General features: G+C 41.5%; 1 protein-coding gene across 2 annotated transcripts in view; it reads left to right on the top strand.

The window, feature by feature from the left end:
* Positions 1 to 19,786, top strand: part of ass1 (argininosuccinate synthase 1) — a 155,335-nt gene that overhangs the window by 46,768 nt on the left and 88,781 nt on the right. For both annotated transcript variants that reach the window (XM_078550059.1, XM_078550058.1), the window contains exons 7-8: positions 16,533 to 16,603; positions 16,950 to 16,980. In XM_078550059.1, the coding sequence (XP_078406185.1) occupies positions 16,533 to 16,603; positions 16,950 to 16,980 (102 nt within the window). The remainder of the gene's footprint in view (positions 1 to 16,532; positions 16,604 to 16,949; positions 16,981 to 19,786) is intronic.

Genomic DNA, 19,786 nt, shown 5'->3' with positions numbered 1-19,786 from the left:
ATAAACAATAATTATTTCATTAATTAGTATAAACTGCTCATGCTTTTGTTTTTCTGTTTAGCAGCTTTACCCCTAAATTCACACACTGCCCTGCAGTCACTCTTGGGAATCCATTATTTTCTATGTAAACAATATATCAATGATCAATTATAGTTTGTAACTCACCCTTAGGTAAACATTATTCTATATATCATCTTGATTATATCAATCTTGTAATCATGCTCCATTATCCATTATTCTGTTTCTTCTAACAATTTTAAAAAATTATCGGTATGTCTATTTTGGCTTTGTTACAAGACTTTCCAGCTCTTAAGCATTTTAGAAATAGAATTTTGTTACAGTTTTGTGGTGCATACATTGTTTTCTGTTAGCTAATTGCAAAGTTTTTCTGTAAATTTCTAATGTTGATTGTTTATAAATCACTTGAAGGCAAATATACAGAACTAGACAACATGACTGCAAGCTGAAGATGGACAAGAAAAAGAACTAGGAGAGTGTAGAAATTTTTGGCAAAGATAGTACGGCTGAGCTAGGCGAAGGACTGGCATTATTGGTAAGAGATAATGTAACATTAGGAGAGGAGATGGTAGACATGGTTTGAGTAGAAGTTTATTAACGGTGAACTGGTGGGCAATGAGATGTTTAGACAACTGAGGGCAGTTTCAGTGATTCATAAGGTGATAAAACGCATTCAGTGTCGGAGGTGAGGAGAACAAATCGGACTAGTGAAAAGGATGTTTACTCACAATTTGAGCTTGGAAAAAATAGGGTACTTCTAGTACAATTTTCTGCTTAATTCAAATTATAATTCATTTCTTTAGCAATATATTCTTACCTTTGTATTATTTACACTTATTTTGAATTGAGTAATTCTGTTTTTTTTGGTTTAAAACAATGACTCGAATTATTAGATGAAGACTAGTACATAAAATCTGTTGACACCAATCTATGAAGGCCATAACTAGTATACAACTAATTAGTAGCATTCAAAGGGGTGAGGGAAGAATAAGAGAATAGGCTGTGGAATAAGAGATGAAATATAAAGTGGTTGAATCTAAGATAATGAACATTGATGCACAATGAATGAATATCCATAAACATATAAGAAAGCTCCAAAGGAGAAAAGGCTCTTTCAGTGAAGCTCACTTTTCATATGTACACCACCGTATCATGAATTGCCCTCCAGATACCCCCAACCTGAATACCACACCTCAGAAGGATGTATTGGTCTTGGAGAGGGTGCAGTTTAAATTCACCAGAATTGTATTGGAATGTAAAGAGTTCAATTATGAGGCCTGATTGGATAATCCTGAACCCTGTTCCCTGGATTGTTCATGATGCCACGTCAACACCCACAGCATAAGTGTGCAGTTTGCAACAAGAGTCACTAGATCACAAGAAGATTTTTGGCTGATTCCCTGGCCTGCTCTCAGCACATCCTGGTTGAGATTAGCTGTTTTAGAGCAGAAATTGAGTTTAGGACCTATTAATCTGCATAGCTCAGCTAGTTACTGAATAAACATAACCAATCATCACTGGGGATTAAAATTAATAATTATCGCCATGGTGTTGAAATAATATTCTTAAATTTAAAATTGTCAGATGATTAGAAATCATGAAAGTTCATTGTTTATTTTCTAAATTTAAATTTTCACAATTTATAAATAGGCAACAGGAGAAAATGAATAGCTGAGCATGTGATTTAAATAATCATTGCTTGAGTAAATTGCCAGAAATATGGTTTGATCTGCCACTACCCTATTTACTTTCTTAGTTGCTAAAGATGTCATTATGTTATGACATGCTAAATGATGCTGTGTATGTATATATATATTACGAATGGATGTAGGTGGTATCGTGGAAAATGTGGCAGAGAGTTAGTTCAGCTGCTTGTACACAGGAATTGAAAAAAGATTTAATCAGCTTTGGTACTTCTTTACCAAATCTCAGTATAAATCAAGAAATAATGGGGGCTTGTAAGAAATGTATTACAATAATTGTGGATGATTTTAACCTTCATGTAGATTGGACAAATCAAATTGGCAAAGGAAGCCTGAAGGATGAGTTCATAGAGTGTATTCGGGACAGTTTCTTAGAACAATATGTTCTTGAACTAACCGGGACAAGCCATATTAGACTTGATAATGTGTAATGAGACAGGATTAATGTGTTACCTCATAGTAAAGGATCTGATAGGCAACAGCGATCGTAACATGATTGAACTTCACATTCTGTTTGTGAGTGAGAAATGTGGGTCTAAACGAGTGTCTTAAACTTAAATAAAGGCAATTATAAGGGTATGAAGATAGAGTTGGCTAAAGAGGACTGAGAAAATAGGTCAAAAGGTAAGATGGTAGAGAAGCAGTGGCAAACATTTAAAGGAGATAATTCATAACTCTCAACAAAGATATATTCCATGGAGAAAGAAAGACTTTGTGAGAAGGCTGCATCATCCGTTACTAACTAAGGAAGTTAAAGATGAAAGATAAAAAAAGATAAAATTGAAAGAAAAGGTTTGTAATGCTGCGAAGATTAATGGTAGGCCAGTAGACAGGGAAATTTTTAGAAACCAGCAAAGGATGTCTAAAAATAATAAAGAGGGAAAAAATAGAGTATGAGAGAAATCTAGCAAGAAATATAAAAACAAACAATGAGAGCTTCTACAGGTCTATAAAAAAGAAAAGAGTAGCTAAACATAAGAACATAAGAAATAGCAGTAGGAGTAGGCCATTCGGCCCCTCAAGCCTGCCCCTCCATTCAATAAGACCATGGCTGATCTGCCCCAGGCCTCAACTCCTCTTTCATGCCAGCTTCTCATAATCCTCAACTCCCCGATATTTCAAAAATCTATCTACCTCTTTTTAAAATACTTCCAGTGATCTAGCATTCACAACTGTCTGGGGTAGAGAATTCCAGACATTCACTACCCTCTGACAGAAGAAATTCCTTTGCATCTCAGTTTTAAATGAGTGTCCCCTTATTCTGTAACTATGTCCCCTAGTTCAAGATTCCCCCACTAGTGGAAACATCTCAACATCTACCCTGTCAAGCCCCTTCACAATCTTGTACGTTTCAATAGGATCACCCTCATTCTTCTAAACTCTAATGAATAAAGGTCTAACCTGTTTAGCCATTCTTGATAAGTCAACTCCTTCATCCCAGGAATCAGCCTAGTGAATCTCTTTTGAACTGCCTCCAATGCCAGTATATACTTTCTTAAATACGGGGACCAAAACTGTACACAGTACTCCAGGTGCTGCCTCACCAACACCCTGTACAGTTGTAACAGGACTTCCCTATTTTTAAACTCCAACCCCCTAGCAATACAGGCCAAAATTCCATTTGCCTTCTTAATTACTAACTGCACCTGCATGCTAACTTTTTGTGTTTCATGCACAAGAACACCCAGATCCCTCTGTGCTGCACTTTTTTGGAGTCTCTCTCCATTTAAAAAATAGTCTGCCTTTTGATTTTTCCTACCAAAGTGCGTGACCTCACATTTTCCTACATTAAACTCAATCTTTTTCAAGTTTTTGCCCACTCACTCTGCCCTATCTATATCCCCTTGCAGATTCCTTATGTCCTCACACAACATGCCCTCCCACCTATTTTTGTATTGGATACATTACACTCTGCCCCCTCCTCCGAGTCATTCTTGTGGCATTCTACTAGTTATGTCTTTCAAATCTGAAAAAGACCCATTAATCCCAACTCTGTCTTCTGTGTGTTAACCAATCCTCAATCCATGCTAATACATTACCTCCAATACCGTGAGCTCCTATCTTGTGCAATAATCTTTTATGTGGCACCTTATCGAATGCCTTCTGGAAATCCAAGTACACTACATCTACCAGTTCCCCTTTATCAACTCTGCTTGTTATATCCTCTAAGAACTCTAGCAGATTTGTTAAACATAATTTCCCTTTCACAAAACCATGTTGACTCTGTTTGATTGCATTAAACTTTTCTAAATGTCCTACTATTTCTTCTTTAATAATGGATTCTAGCATTTTCCCAATGACAGATGTTAGGCTGACTGGCCTATAGTTTCCTGCTTTTTGTCTCCCTCCCTTCTTGAACAGGGGTGTCACATTAGCGGTTTTCCAATCCACTGGGGCCCTCCCGGAATCCAGTGAGTTTTGGAATATTCCAACCAATGCCTCCACTATCTCTGCAGCCACTTCCTTTAAAACCCTTGGATGCAGGTGACTTGTCTGCCGTTATTCCCATCAGTTTGTCAAATACTTTGTCCCTCGTGATAGAGACTGTTACAAAATCTTTCCTCCCATTAGCTCATTGCTTGTCTGATATCTTTGGCATGTTTGAAAGTAAGCATTGGTCCCTTAGAGAATGAGACTTGGGAATCAATAATGGGAAACAAGGAAATGGCAGAGACTTTGAACAAGTATTTTGTATCTGTCCTGTTATGATCCTCATAGTTACCGATAACAAAAAGAAATTTGAACTTTCCGTTAATAGCTGAAAGAATGACACAACAAGATAGCACAACATTTCAAGTTTTAAAACTTGTATTGTAACAGCTGACTAAAAAAAAGCACCATTGACTAAACCCTATTTTATATTTGTAGACATCTAATACTTTAAACTACAGAAAGGAATGTTCCCCTTTTATACTTAGCACACATTGCGCTCTCCATGGAATTACAGTCCTTACAGCAAACAGTCCACCGTTGTTCCCAGCTTCTAATGGGTTCACGTTTCCCGATTTCGCCGAGCAGTAACTTCGAGTGACCACCTCCACCAGCAGTCCCGATGAATCTTCCCCACCACCACCCCGGCAGTGCTGTGCTTCTCAGCGTGCGTTTCACGCTGGCTGGCCGTTAATTGGCCAGCCAGTGTGAAATCGCGGTCGGTGGTCCGTTCCCCAGCTGATCTCGGACCCGCCAATCGCGCCTGCCTGTTGACCTATAAATTCTGCCCCATAATTGTAACAGTCTTCATAGTAGAAGACACAAAAGCATCCCAAGAATAGTAGAAAACTAAATGGCAGAAAGAAGGGAGGAACTTAAAATAATCACGATCCCTATAAAACACGTACTGGGGAAAATAACGGGATTAAAGGCTGACAAGTCCCTTAGGCCTGATGGCCTACATTCTAGGGTTTTAAAAAAGTGATAGCATAAGTAGTAGATGCATTGGTTGGAGTCTTCCGAAATTCCCTAGATTTTGGAAAGATCCCAGCAGATTGGAAAACCATAAATGTAACACCTGCATTAAAGAAAGGAAGGGGACAGAAAGTGGGGAACTGTAAGCCAGTTAGCCTAACATCTATCATTGGGAAAATGCTAGAATCCATTTTAAGGAAGTAGAAGCAGGATAATTAGTAAATCATAATACATAGAAAATCATAATACAGTTAGACAGAGTCAACTTGATTTTGTGAAAGGGAAATCATGTTTGACAAATTTATTACAGTTCAGTGAGGATGTAACAAGCAGAGTGTATTTGGATTTCCAAAAGGCATTCAATAAGGTGCCATGTAAAAGGTTACTACATAAGATAAGAGCTCATGATGTTGGGGTGATATATTAGCATGGATAAAGGATTGACTAACGAACAATAAACAGACAATTGGGATAATTAGGTCATTTACAACTTAACTAACTAACAACACCACTAACTGTCACACACACGCTCACATCTCCATCAAGCTCATATCCTCTGGAGCTCACGTCCTCATCCTGTCCATGGCTGCACTCGCCACACAAACATTCTACGCAGTTGTATGCGTCCTGCTCAAACTCTCTCCATGTGCAGAAATCTTCAGCCAGAAGTGCCGCATGGATAATCCATCTCAGTCTCCTCCAGAGGTCCCCAGCTTCATAAATGTCAGTTTTTAGCCAATTTGATTCACTCCACGTGATATCAAGGAACTGCTGAAGGCACTGGATACTGCAAAAACTATGGTCTCTGACAATATTCCAGCAATAGTACTGAAGTCTTGCACTCCAGTCCTTGCCATGCCCCTAGCCAAGCTGATCTAGTACAGCTACAACAATGGCATCTACCCTGCAATGTGGAAAATTGCCCAGGTATGTCCTGTATACAAAAAGCAGGACAAATCCAACCTGGCTAATTACCGCCCTATCAGTCCACTCTCGATCATCAGTAAAGTGATGGAAAGGGTCATCAACATTGCTATCAAGTGGCATTTGATTAGCAATAACCTGCTTACTGACGCTCAGTTTGGGTTACACCAGGGTCACTCAGCTCCCGGCCTCATTACAGCTTTGGTTCAAGCATGAACAAAAGAGCTGAACTCCAGAGGTGAGGTGAGTGCGACTGCCCTTGACATCAAGGCAGCACTTGACCAAGTGTGGCATCAAGGAGGCAAAACTGGAGTCAATGGGAATCGAGGGGAAAATTCCCCGCTGGTTGGAGTCATACCTATCACAAAGGAAGATGGTTGTGGTTGTTGGAGGTCAGTCATCTCAACTCCAGCTCATCACTGCAGGAGTTCCTCAGGGCAGTGTCCTCAGCCCAACCATTTTCAGCTGCTTCATCAATGACCTTCCTTTCATCAGAAGTGGGAATGTTCGCTGATGATTGCACAATGTTCACCATTCACGATTGCTCAGATAATGAAGCAGTCCATGTTCAAATGCAGCAAGACCTGGACAATATCCAGTATTAAGCTGAGAAGTGGCAAATAACATTCATGCCACTCAAGTGCCAATGACCATCTCCAACAAGAGAGAGTTTAACCATTGTCCCTTGACATTCAATGGCATACTATCGCTGAATCCCCCATTATCAATATCCTGGGGTTATCATTGACCAGAAACTGAACTGGACTAACCATATAAATGGAGTGGCTACAAGAGCAGGTCAGAAGCTAGGAATCCTGTGGCGAGTAACTCACCTCCTGTCTCCCCAGAGCCTGTCCACCATCTACAAGGCACAAATCAGGAGTGTGATGGAATACTCTCCACTTGCCTGGATGAGTGCAGCTCCAGCAACACTCAAGAAGCTTGACACCATCCAGGACAAAGCAGCCTGCTTGATTGGCTCCCCTTCCACAAACATTCACTCCCTCCACCACTGACGAACATTGGTAGCATTGTGTATCATCTACAAGATGCACTGCATAAACTCACCAAGGCTCCTTAGGCAGCACCTTCCGAACCCACGACCACTACCATCTAGAAGGACAAGGGCAGAAGATACATGGGAACACCACCACCTGGAAGTTCCCTTCCAAGCCACACACCTTCCTGACCTGGAAATATATTGCCATTTCTCCACTGTTGCTGGGTCAAAATCCTGGAACCCACTCCCTAACAGCACTGTGGGTGTACCTATACCACATGGACTGCAGCAGTTCAAGAAGCAGCTCACCACCACCTTCTCAGGGCAATTAGGGATGGGCAATAAATGCTGGCCTAGCCAGCGTTGCCCACATCCCGTAAATGACTAAAAAAAAATCTGTTTTTCATGCAAGAGAAGCTGGCTCACAACAGCAAGGAGAGGTCCCAGACCAGGTTTGGAGTGGCCCACATCAGGCCCCTCATTCACTTTGAGGAGAGTGCCATCGCGCTGACTGGTGAGGACATGGACCGTGCCTGTGGCAACGGTGAGGTTGGTGGCGATCACGCACATGAGGATCCTGCACCACTTCATCCCTCTCTTAACGCAACAGTGAGTGCTCTCTCTCCTGCTTTTGACTCTGCTGCCATGCACTATTTGTCTCTACTTTCGCTCACAGGGAGCTCTGCCAAGCGACCGACAACCTCAGCCAGCCAGTCCCTCAGCTCATTCTAGGTCCTCACCTCCAGCCAAGAGGAAACCTCCTCCATTGAAGGGCTGGAAATAAGCAGCCATGAAGATCCATCACAGAGCTTACCCATACCCTCCACCAGTGCAGAGACACAGACCTTTGTGGGACCTAGATCTAGAGAAGGCTTGGGTTCACAATCTGGTGATCACCGCACGGACATGTGTCCACAGCAGTAGGAGGCAGGTTCACCCGGGCTCCCCGGCACTCTGAGGTCTGCTGAGGAAGAGGCATCTGTGAGGTCCGAATCAGATGATGAGCCTCTGGATTTGGCCTTCCAGCTCATCGTGGAGAGTCAGCAGAGGGCAGGGGAACAACACGCAGAGCTGTTGGAAGCCCTCAACAGAGTGGCACACAAGTCAGAGGAGTCCTCCAGCTCTCCAATGAAGCGGTGCTCACATGTGCGTGTATGGAGGTCCCTATCAGAAGGGTGGTGAACGCCATGGAGAACTTGGTCCAGCAGAAAACGGGGAAATGCACCCAGACCTGCACTCCATCAAGGTAGCCATGGGTGAGTTCCTGCAGCGGCAACGCAATAGGGAAACTGGGCACCTCAATGTCACTCCAGGTGCTCCTTCCCCTCAAGGAGCCAGGCTGGGAACCTTGGGCACCTGAAGGGAGGAAGAGCAGCAGCTCATCCATTCAGGAATCTTAGAGGCTGTCCGCTGCTTCCAAGTCCCCTTTGCCTGTGATCCCCTCAACTTCGTCCTTTGTCACTGCAGAGGGAGAAGCTGGCCCACAGCAGTACAGCCAAAGCAAGCCGGGGCCCTCAAGGCCTCGGTTCTCCAGAGGACGTATGCTGAAGTTATCAGAGGCAGCAGGGCCAACTTCTGCACAGGCTGCCTTCACCCCTCCTGTGGATGTCAGGGCAGCTCCTAGAAGTGGTAGGTCTAGAAATGTTAAGAATTTCTGATCATAAGTGGTTGCACGGGTGAACATATTTTGTCATTTTATAATCTGAAAATATTTTCACTTTCACTGAATAATATGTAAGGGTGTCTTTCAGCTTCATTTACAGGCTTCGCAAGTCCTCCCCCTGCTTGCCCCCCTCCCCCACTAGCAGTTCAGTTGCACGTAACCAAAACGTGAGTGATTCTGGAGGGAGAAGTGTGCGTGTGTGTGGCAGGGCCTTTTGGAGCCTCGTGTAAACACTCTCCCACACACACAGATCCTTCATCCATCACACTCATCTCAATGTCCCGAGCATTTTCAATGCTGCCTGCTGGTGTTCTCTTTCAATTATTGATCTGAGCTGACCCGCATCTCTGCCCACCCACTGGGTGCGCACCCATGCAGCACCTGTGCCCATTCAGCACGAGACTCTGCTCACTTTCAATTTGAGGAAAATGACTGTCGTCAGGTTTCTGCTCTGCTCCCCTGTCATTTCCCCTCTCCCAGTCATCCACATCCTTTCCCCTATCGCTGTTGTATCCGCACCCCCGGCATCACTCCCACCGTCCCCTACCAACCAGAACCAGATTCCAGTCGGGCCTTACTTTGCATCCCATTAGCGGAATGCAAATCGGGTTCATGCTGGCCTCCAGTAGGATTGTCATTCCGCACTGGCAGACACCATCGGATGATCCCACTGTGCTTTCACGTCAGCGTGAAACTGATTTTTGGCCTTCTCGCCATATTGTTACGCCAACCCCCTCTCCCCCCCCACCCTCACACCCGCCATGAGGTCCAGAAAATTCCAGCCGTAGATAGGTTAAGTGAGTGGATAAAAACTTGGTAGATGAGAGTGTAATGTGGGAAAATGTGAGGTTATCCACTTTTGCGGGAGGAATAGAAAAGCAGCATATTATTCAAATGGAGAGAGAGTGCAGAATGCTATGATACAGAGGGATCTGGTTGTCCTGGTACATGAATCACACAAATTTAGAGTGCTAGTACAGCAAGTACATGAGAGTGCAAATAGAATGTTGGCCTTTATTGCAAGGGGGATGGATATAAAAGTAGGAAAGTCTTGCTACAGCTGTATGGGCATTGCTGAGATCACATCTAGAGTATCAGGCTGAATTTTATGCAGCCTCTCATGGTGGGCAGGCCCACTTAATCATGGGAGAGGTCCTCCCGGTGGTAGGAAAACCCCCCCCCCCCCCCCCCGAATATGTCAGAGAGATAAAGGAACTGACGTGGGATTTCTGGTTGCTGGTGGCAGGATGTCAATTCTGCTCATCAAGGAGACAATTGATGCCCATTATCCCTGAGCCACTGTAATTTAGTGGTGGCTCAGGAATTAAATGGAGGCCTCAAGGATCTCCCACATCCTCGGAAGGCTGCTTAGCAAAATCTGCTAGGTTTGCCACTGGAATCCTAGGAGGGGATCCCACATTGTCAGGCACTTTGTGTCCGATTGAGGGACCCGGCATCGGGCAGAGAGTTGGCCGCTGAAATTCATCCCCTTGCCCTTGGCTCTGGCCCCGCTCATGACCCTCATCCTACCTTCAGTCACCTGTGGCCTCTCCGCGATCCTGGGCCTCAGATGCTACCAGCAGCCACCACTTCTGCTGGCGCTGATGATAATGATGAGCTGCTGGCCTCTGATTGGTCAGCAGCTCTTGGCAGGCAGGACTTCTGCTGCCGGCGACCTCAATTGCAGTGTAGGCCTGATGGAAGCCAATTAAGTGCCTGAAGGCTACTTGATTCCCTTGGATCTCCCCCTCCGAATTTATGGGGACTCCCCCCTGGTTTTCTGACTGGTGGGCGGGACACCCGTCGGCCCAACAAAATCCTAGCCATTGTGTGCAGTTTTGACCTCCTTACTCAAGGAGAGATATACTTGCATTGGAAGTGGTTCAGAGAGGTTCACTAGGCTGATTCCTGGGATGAAGATGTTGTCTTATGAGAAAAGGATGAGTGGGTTGACCCGACAGTTATTGGAGTTTAGAAGAAATGATCTTAGTGAAACATATAAGATTCTGAGGTGGGACTGATAGGGGAGATGCTGAAAGGATGTTTCCCCTCATGGGGATATCTAGAACTAGGGGCACAGTTTAAAAATAAGGGGTGTTTAATTTAAAACTGAGGTGAGGAAAATTTTGTTCTCTGTGGGTTGTTATTCTTTGGAATTCCTTTTCACAGAGAGCAGTGGAGGCTGGAGTCATTGAATATATTCATGGCTGGGTTAGATAGATTTTTGATCAACAAGGGAAAGGGACAGCAGGCAGGAAAGTGGAGTTATTGACAGAATCAGATCAGCCATGATCTTATTGAATAGTGGAACAGGCTCGAGTCGCCAAGTGGACTAATTCTGCTCCTATTTCTTCTGTTCTTATGTACCCCTTTTACTTTGGACAATAAAGGAGTAATATTCTAAATATCTTCTGATGGAAAGAAACCATACTCGCCACCAGTGCCTATGGAAAATTATGGGTGCATTCATTTACTTCAGGGACGGAAAATCACAAGGAGGGCCACTTTGTGGATCCCCATTCTGAATACCCTTAGTATTGATTGTAGTGTTGCTAGCACAGACGAGGTAAACATAGAAATGGCTGTATGATATCAGTAGTGCAACGGAACAACTTACTGATGATGCCAGAGTTACTTAATTACAGGGGAGTAGTAGGCATGTTCAGATAGATTTATAGCCTGCTAACAGTGAAAAATTGAAAGCTGTATTCTCTTAATTTTTTTTAGTCTATGAAGTTCAGGTGAATGCATTATACAGATCAGTGAAAAATTCAAATCTGAATTATGATTTAAGAAGTCTGCAGAAACAAAATCAAATAACAAAATCAGATCACACTATCCTTGAAAGTAATAAAATTCATTCTTGGAGTACAATGAATTTATGCCAATGAAATGAATGGCAGATGTATTACACGTGGTTTCCTGATATGTAGGAGAAGCACACAAATTAAAAGGACTGGATTTTATCCTGAGCAACAATTTGAGACTTGCACTTGCCTGTAATTTGGGCTATTGCATGGCAAGTTATTGTTGGCCAGTGATCCAAAGAGGGCAGTGCCTTCTACAGGGCCTTTGGGACCTGTGTGAGCAGGACAAGCAACTTTGTCTCTCCTTAAACAACCGGATTAAAAAATTATTGCTGAAAGTGCAGAGTCTGAACGAGCAATTGTCAGTTGGAATATTGAATTCAATGTCAATCAAGCACAGAAGTTAGAGAGGGAAAGAAAAATTGGAATAAGAGAGAGTTGAGAGACGAAGGAAAAGTTAAAAAAATTTTAAAAACCTCGAACAATAATTAAAATCCAAAGAACCAAGATTCCACACTTGTAAAAGTTAATTTTCAAAGCCAGAGAGATTGTGTGTTCCCAGCATTTACAGTTTTTATTTCAACTTTAGACAGTTTTTATCTGCCAACCAGCTTACAAATTTTATTACATTCACTTTTTAATTTGCACTTAACCCTTATAATAATCGATGTGTGTTCTAACTAGTACTTTTGTGTAACGAAAATAGGTGACTGTTGCACAGAAAAAATGATGAATGCTAAACAGTAGACCCAAACACATGCAGAGCTTGTCATTTGACTAAATTTTCCCATTAACAGAAACATAATTAAAATGCGCAAATCTTTTTTCTAAAAAACTTATTTTTCAAATAAAGAACTTTAATTTCTATAGTGTCTTGTTTCTCTCTGGAATATCACAAAGCATTTCACTTACAATGAATTAATTCTTAAGTACGGACACTTGTTATATAGACAAATGTGTGAGGAAATAGAGAATTTAACTTAATTTGGGAATACAAATTCTGGGCCTTTTAAAATCCTGAATTCATGTACTCAAATACATTTACAAAAATTCAGTGCTTTCTATTCTATTTCTAACCTTAATTATAGTTTCCAGTTTGATTTATTTGTGGCCTTCTTTTGACATGTAAAATACCAATGGAGTTTATGAAGAGTTTAACACTTACAGGTCACAATAATCCCCATCGTTTATAAAAATAAAATAAATGAAAATCACAAGAACTGCAGTTTGCCACTTTAAATAAGCAAAAGTGGGTGGAAGCAACTGCTAACAGTCTTTGCCCCAGACTGTGTCCATATTAGACCTGAGACCACCGCTTTTGGGCTGCACCCTGTGCTAATGATAACAGCCCATTGAAGCTAAAAGGCATTCAATGAAAAAACAACCTCTTGAAACCTAATGAACCATTCAATGGCTTGGTTGCTCAAGCATTAACAATTGCTCCATCTTCTTGTGACATGAGGAAGACACTTTGTAACAGTGGGTAACCTGTTGACACCACTCAGGGCTGATGCAAAACTGCTTGAGGGGGGGGAATATCAGGCCAGGTAAAAGCATCAAGTAAATAGCTACTAATTTAACATTTATTGTTGAGGAACAATAATACACAGCTGCATTTGTCCAGCTACAACTCATTAGCCATTAATGACCTTATCTTTTCATGTTTATTCTAGAACAAATCTATAGGATATTACTGACAGCGGCAGTTTATTATAGGAGTGAGTTCATGAGTGCAAACGACCCATAACGGCAAGTGAGTTATGCAGTCTTTCAAACTAGTGAGATCTACTGAAGCTTAAATCACAAGGCACTCCTGTATTCCTTTGGTGCTGTCAAATCCATAGTCTTCATGCAGTCAAAGGAGCTCCCTGGTGTAAATCACACATCCTATGTTGTTCTGGTAGCAGCAAAATTATCATTTACATGAGTTTCCAGACATGTGTTTTGGGTAAGAGAGCCAGTTTTAGGAATGCAAACATGGGCATCCAGTGAAAGGACTTCGCTGTCCTCTGACCTGAACTAAACTGATTTGAGGGGAAAAATTAGTATGAACTGTGAGCCTTTCCAGTTTTAAGTGTAGGGGAGAGAAATAACTTTTCTACTGTAAATGCACCTCTTAAAAGCAGAGCATTCTCTGATGTCTGCTATCAGATCAGCGTATTGCTTCTGTGTTATTTGTCCAAGATTGTTCTATTTCATTTCTGTACTGCTATGAAGTATCATTTTCTGCCTGCAATGATGTAGGAGTCCTGAACTTGACAATCAAGACATCTGGTGAATGAATGGGGTTTAGAAAATTTCTGTTAGACGACTATTTTCAAAACATGGAAAAAGTAAACTAATTTTGCAGGTCAGAGATTTGTTCTGCAAGGCAACTAATCTCATCCCTTTGTGGATCTACTTTGCAGTTTTCCCTTTTTAGAAATATATATCTCTAACCACCCTAGGGAGTGAGATCGTTGCACTACTGCTATATTCTACAAGTACCAAGTAGTGGAAACATTCCTGTGACCATTCATAACTCGTACCTTCTCATACCCATGCCTAAATATGACCATTTCCTAATAGGACTGTGGATCTCATCCACTGACTGTAGGCTTCAGCTATGAAGTAGTTTTGGAATCCAGGTAGACTCAGTGCAGAACTCTGATATGGATTTGGCTGAATGTGGAATTTAGATGCACCAAAAATTAATTATGGATTTTAAAATGTATATATTTACCCAATTTAGAATTTAGAAACTTGAAATTAGGATCCAGAAATTTCAAATTCAGCTTTGGACCTGAAGTTCCTCTTGAGCAGTGTTAATTTTCTTATCTGAATGTTGATGTAACAAGGTAAAACCTGGTTATCATAATAAATTTTAGCTCACTGGGTAAATAGTGTGTAATACGCTGAACTGTATAGACTAGATGCTCCCAAGTATGATACCTTGTTCCCTGCCAAATAAGGCAATCTTAGATGGGAAAGCTGTACTATTTTCTAATCTCTGCTGTAACCATTATGCCATGGGCTCCTCTGCATAGCGGGTTATAAAATAAAACCGATGCCTGTCCTCCCTGGTTGAAATGGTGGGTGACATCAGTAGACCAGAAAGGATATAATTCTTAATTGCCAGAAGGCAACAATCAAATCATTTTCCAGTAGCAGCTCTTTGGCTTATGAATAAACATTTTATTTACTAAATTTGATGATTTTTTTTCACAAAAAAGTAAACTTACAGCCTTTCATAGAATATTTAGGGTGGAAATGTTTCAGCTTTAACAGGGTACAGAATTATAATTGACTTTCTATTTTTAAAAAACTTTTCAAAAGTACCTAAGTAGTAAAGTTTACTTTTTGAAATTTAGTGGTTTTGGAAGGAAGGGCCTCTTTTAGTAGATTTTATTTTTGATTTGATTTGTATGACTCTGAAAATAGGAAAAAAACGAAGTAACTTTTTCACTTCAGTGCAGGGCTTATGAATAGTATCATTTTTTTAAGCAGTGTCTGAATATTATTCACCACTGGAGCTTGTTTCATGTGGAAGGTTCCACACTAAAGCTTTCTTTCCGTCTGCCTTAGTAGCTGGTGGCATTTCTGCAAGACTGAGTTTCGAGAGCTGATGGCCCTGGTCACCAGGGGTACTGCTCTGTCGCGGTGATTAGAGATAATTGGGGCCAAAGTAATGAATTACTTCATAATGTTGTTTGTTATCTATGCTTCAATGTATTGTGTGTGATCTGAAGGAGGAGCCTCGCAGTGGGAGGTTGGGAAATCGTATCAGTTCACAAGAATAGATACTCATCTTCTCTGCATCATGTCTTTATTTCATCTTCTTCTCCTGCCTATAATCCTTCCCTCCTGCCCTCCCCCACACTCACACCCACACCCCCCCCCCACCACCACCATCCTTGTAAACAGATGTTGATTGTTTCTTAGGAACTTAAATTATCCTTACATTTGTCTAAAAATGACTAGAAAGTAATAGAAATATTAAATAATTCAGTTGAAGATTCCTCTTTAACGCACTGATCACACATTAAGTTCTCCTGTGTAATCTTTTGTTCAGTCTTGGAGCTTGTCTATAATTCGTAGATCATTTCTTACTAGTCTGTTCTCAGCACAGCAGTGAACCTTGAGGGGAAATTGATGAGCAGTGTGTGGCTTTTAAAGCAAGACTTAATTTGACAGCTGGAAATGCCGAACAATTAGTCAAAACTACAAAAAAAATAGTAGCCTAGTCAGTTTGGGCGGTTAGAGTTCTACAAAGTGCTGGAAGGTGGGGAAAGAAGTAACTGGGTGCCGTAAAGACAATGTCAAACCTATGTGCACACTAACTGCAACGTATTTGTATAATAAGGAATTCAGGAGAAATTCCTTCATCCAATTTAGAACTTGCTACCAGGTGGAGAGGGTGAGGTGAATAGCATAGATGCATTTAAAGGGAAGCTTCATAAGTACATGAGGGAGAAAGGAATAGAAAGATATGTAGATGGAATTAGATGAAATAGGGTGGGAGGAGATTGGTGTGGATCATAAACACTGGCACAGATCAGTTGGTTTGAATAACCTGTTTTTGTGCTGTAAATTCCGTCTAATAGTAATTTTCTTTTTGCGGGTTGAGATGGTGTCCTCAGGACAGTAGTGGTACTCTAAAATGAGCAGCAGCAAGGGTTGGTATAAAATGTGGAGAGTACAGAAATGGTGCAGAAACTTAAAATGATTGCTTTGCATTGTACACATTTGGGGGTAATTTTTGGTTGAAATGACACTGCAATGTTAGCAGCAAAACTAAAATGTTTTTTAGTTCCTCTGCTTTTTTAATGAAGACACCAATATTTTTTAAAAGGAGATACATCTGAACTTTTCTTTCCCTATGAACACTTTCTCCATCTTCTACTGAGTTATAGAAACATTGTGAGGCACGCACATTTTATTGTAAAAAATGTTACTTGCACTTAGCAGGACTGTACAGTGGATGTTGGTTTAAGATTTCCCAAATGATCGTTGATTTTCTTTTTTGACAATAGGCAAATGGCATTCCTGTTCCTGTCACTCCCAAAAGCCCTTGGAGTATGGATGCTAACATCATGCATATCAGGTAAGAAGCTGAGCGTTGATTGGTGAAGTGAAAAATTGGGGCTTCACAGTAGATCCATCTATATCTGAAAAAGAAAGTGCAATTGTGAAGACCCTTTGTCAGGACCTGTCTGATGATGGACTCTCCTGAACATGCAACAAATTATTTTCTTTTTCAAACATTGACAGACCAGCTGTGTATTTTCAACAATTTTCTGTTCTGTCCAGATTTCCAGCATTCTTTTAATTTTAATCTCTACTGAGTAAGGCGCTTGTTTCAAATACTTGCCATCTCAACATAGTCTGGTTCTTTTACGGTGAATATTCTTGTTGTTTATTTCTTTGTTTTATTTTATATTTTCCCACAGCTACGAGTCTGGGATCCTGGAAAACCCCAAGGTAATATTTCATGACTTTGAAATACCCTCAAATATGCTATTAAGCTTATAATGTGTTATGTGTGTGACCCATAATTTGAAATTTCATGGGGGTAGGGGGAATGGCAAGGCCAAGCCCTGGTAGTATAATCATCTGTGTTTTAAAGCTTTTTATTGCTGTTGAGATCAATGGGGAGGGAAACATTCTATGTGACATTGTACAATACAATGTCACATTGAAACAATAAAGAAGCAATTAGACAGATGAGCCACATTCACAGAGGAGCGCTTCAAAGTTGGCAGCTTGCAGCAGTGGTTTCTCTCAATGTGAAAAGTAAGGTCTTGTTTGATCGAAGGTCATGAACTAATACAATTTTCGAAGCAGTAGCAGCCAATAGACTGGCTTTTCCATTTCCATTAGCCATTTTCATGTCTTCACTACAGGCTTTTATCTGGTTTTACTAGCATGTTTACTCATTTATATCAGAGAGGGGGAAGCTACTGATGGATTGTATATAATCTGGAGGAAAATGCAATTTGCTTTAATGAAACTTTGCTTGAAAAATTTACAGCGTTAAATCTGACCTCAAATGAAATAACATAACGTGTTGTCTTTTGATCATTAAACATTTAAGGATAGTTTTTACATCCTGATCTGTGTGATGCACTTTGTGGATGTGTATAGCCACACTTCAAAAATTAATGGGAAAGCAATTGGTTTAAGAAGTGTGTTTGTGTGTGTATATGCATATGCGCAGTCTGGAATTTGTTGCAGGACATTGAATGCATCTGTGAGTTGAGGTGATGATGCAAAGCACAGGAGTGAAGCTCGAATGGTTTAACGTCACCCCAACCTTGAGGTGTTTTATTGCCTTAAAACACATCAGACTGCAATAGTCTCTAATATAGGGAAAATTGCTGATTTTTTTTTTTGCTGGTGACAGTTGTCAGGCTTTTTTTGTGCAGTGTGATTTGATGAAAGGGTGTATCAGTATTTATTTTACCGATTTTAATTCTTGGTGATATGAAAGCATCCATGTTGCAATATAGTGAAGTTTCACTTTGATAGTAGTCTATAATTTCTTTGTCTGCTATTTTGGCAGAAGTGTTAACCCATTAATGGATTTCAGGATACTATCATGATAGAGATCAACTAGTTGAGCTAAAGGTAGACTACTGGTCTCTCAAAGCAGGTCTGAGTTGATTACCACCCTCAATTGGTACCTGACTTTGGCTCAGTCATTCAGAAGAGGCTATCAAGTAGACAATAAAGGCCCCACATCCAATCCGTATACTGTACCTTGTTAGATAATCTCAGCCTGGTAGCAGTAGGAACACTATAAAGCTAGCCTTGAAATTTCTGGCCTAGGTTAAGGAGCTGAAATCAACCAAAGTTCCTGTTTTGGAAAAACCTTGGTCTTTGGAGGTGGAAGTATAACTATCTTGGACCAGGGTTTGGTTCATCTATGATGTTTCCTGTGCCTACAGACAAATAACATCTAAGAAAATGGATGCATAGGGTTATAAGAGGATGACTGATGCCCATGGAGGAGTCAAGAGTTTTAGGTGGGGAAGAGGAAAATAGCATCATAATTCTATCCTCACCTGATAGCTATTTACTTCAGCCTCTGGGATGGGAGAGCAGATTTTTTTTCCCCTGTCCCCTGCCTGGCTGAATGATGTGGCTGCCCTGTCATGACAGCACAGTTGGGAGATTGACACCCATGGAATGACATTAATTTCTGTTTGACAAAATGATTCACAAGCATTATTAAACAAGGGTGTAAATTGGAAAATGTTGTGTCTCTTTGAATTAAGTGCCATCAAGTGAACACAGGGTAACATAAAGGCCTAGGGCTGGATTTTCACCGAGTCAAGATGACTCGGGGTGGCAGGGGGGGGCTTTAAAAATATGGCTCCATTTCAGGGATAGGCACGTCCTAGTCCTCCACAATTTTCATGGTGTCAGGCCAACTTTTCAAAGAGTTGTGGTTCACGGCACATCAAAGGTGTTGTGAGCCATAGTCCGCATGAGGGGACCTTTTGAAAGGTAAGTTCAAAAGGTCTTCCTCATACCCCCCCACCCAACTCCACCCCCCCGCCCCCACACCAAGCCTCATTAAGCATTCTTGGCTGAGAGCCCAGAAATCATTTAACCTGTTGAAACACCTGAGCCCCAGGGAAAAAATTGCTTGATTGACAGCTCTGGCTCTCTGATCTAAGCTGTCGATTTCACAATGTTTATTTACACTAGACATAGCAGAAACTGCAAGCACTTAAAATCTCTTAATACTTTAAAGGGGCTGGATGATTGACACTTTTATTTGGCTGTAGTAAAGAGATGTTTCTTTTTTAAGAAAGTGGAACATTATTAGTGACTTATTTGAAGCTTTTTTACACATCCTACTGACAGTATAGGGTTCATTGGTTCTGTACAGTGTATAGTGGGTGAATGGGATGGAAGTGCCATAGCTTGGCATGGGGGAATGAGGGATCATTGGGGCTGTTTAGGGGGCAGACCCTGGCATGGGGGATGAGGGGCTATAGTGGTTGGGGGGCATGCCTTGGCATGAGGACATGCAGGGCCATAGGGGGTAGGTCGATGGCATACCTTGGCATGGGGAAATTGAGGGGCCACAGGGAGTATGTGGGGCATACATTGGCATGGGGAATGAGGGACCTTAGGGAGGCATGAGGTGGTATGGATGGACATGGGGAGTGTGTGAGGGCTGGAGGTTGAAGGCCCTTTCCCTGTTTTTATTAAAACTGGGACAGAGACCCCTAGCACTGCGGTGGGCCTATTAAGCAGCCCGTCTTGGCACCTGGCA

Source organism: Cetorhinus maximus, chromosome 10, assembly GCF_964194155.1.
Source record: "Cetorhinus maximus chromosome 10, sCetMax3.hap1.1, whole genome shotgun sequence".
NCBI lineage: Eukaryota > Metazoa > Chordata > Chondrichthyes > Lamniformes > Cetorhinidae > Cetorhinus > Cetorhinus maximus.
Note: the sequence above shows the minus strand (reverse complement) of the source record. Positions and strands in the feature narration are given on the sequence as shown.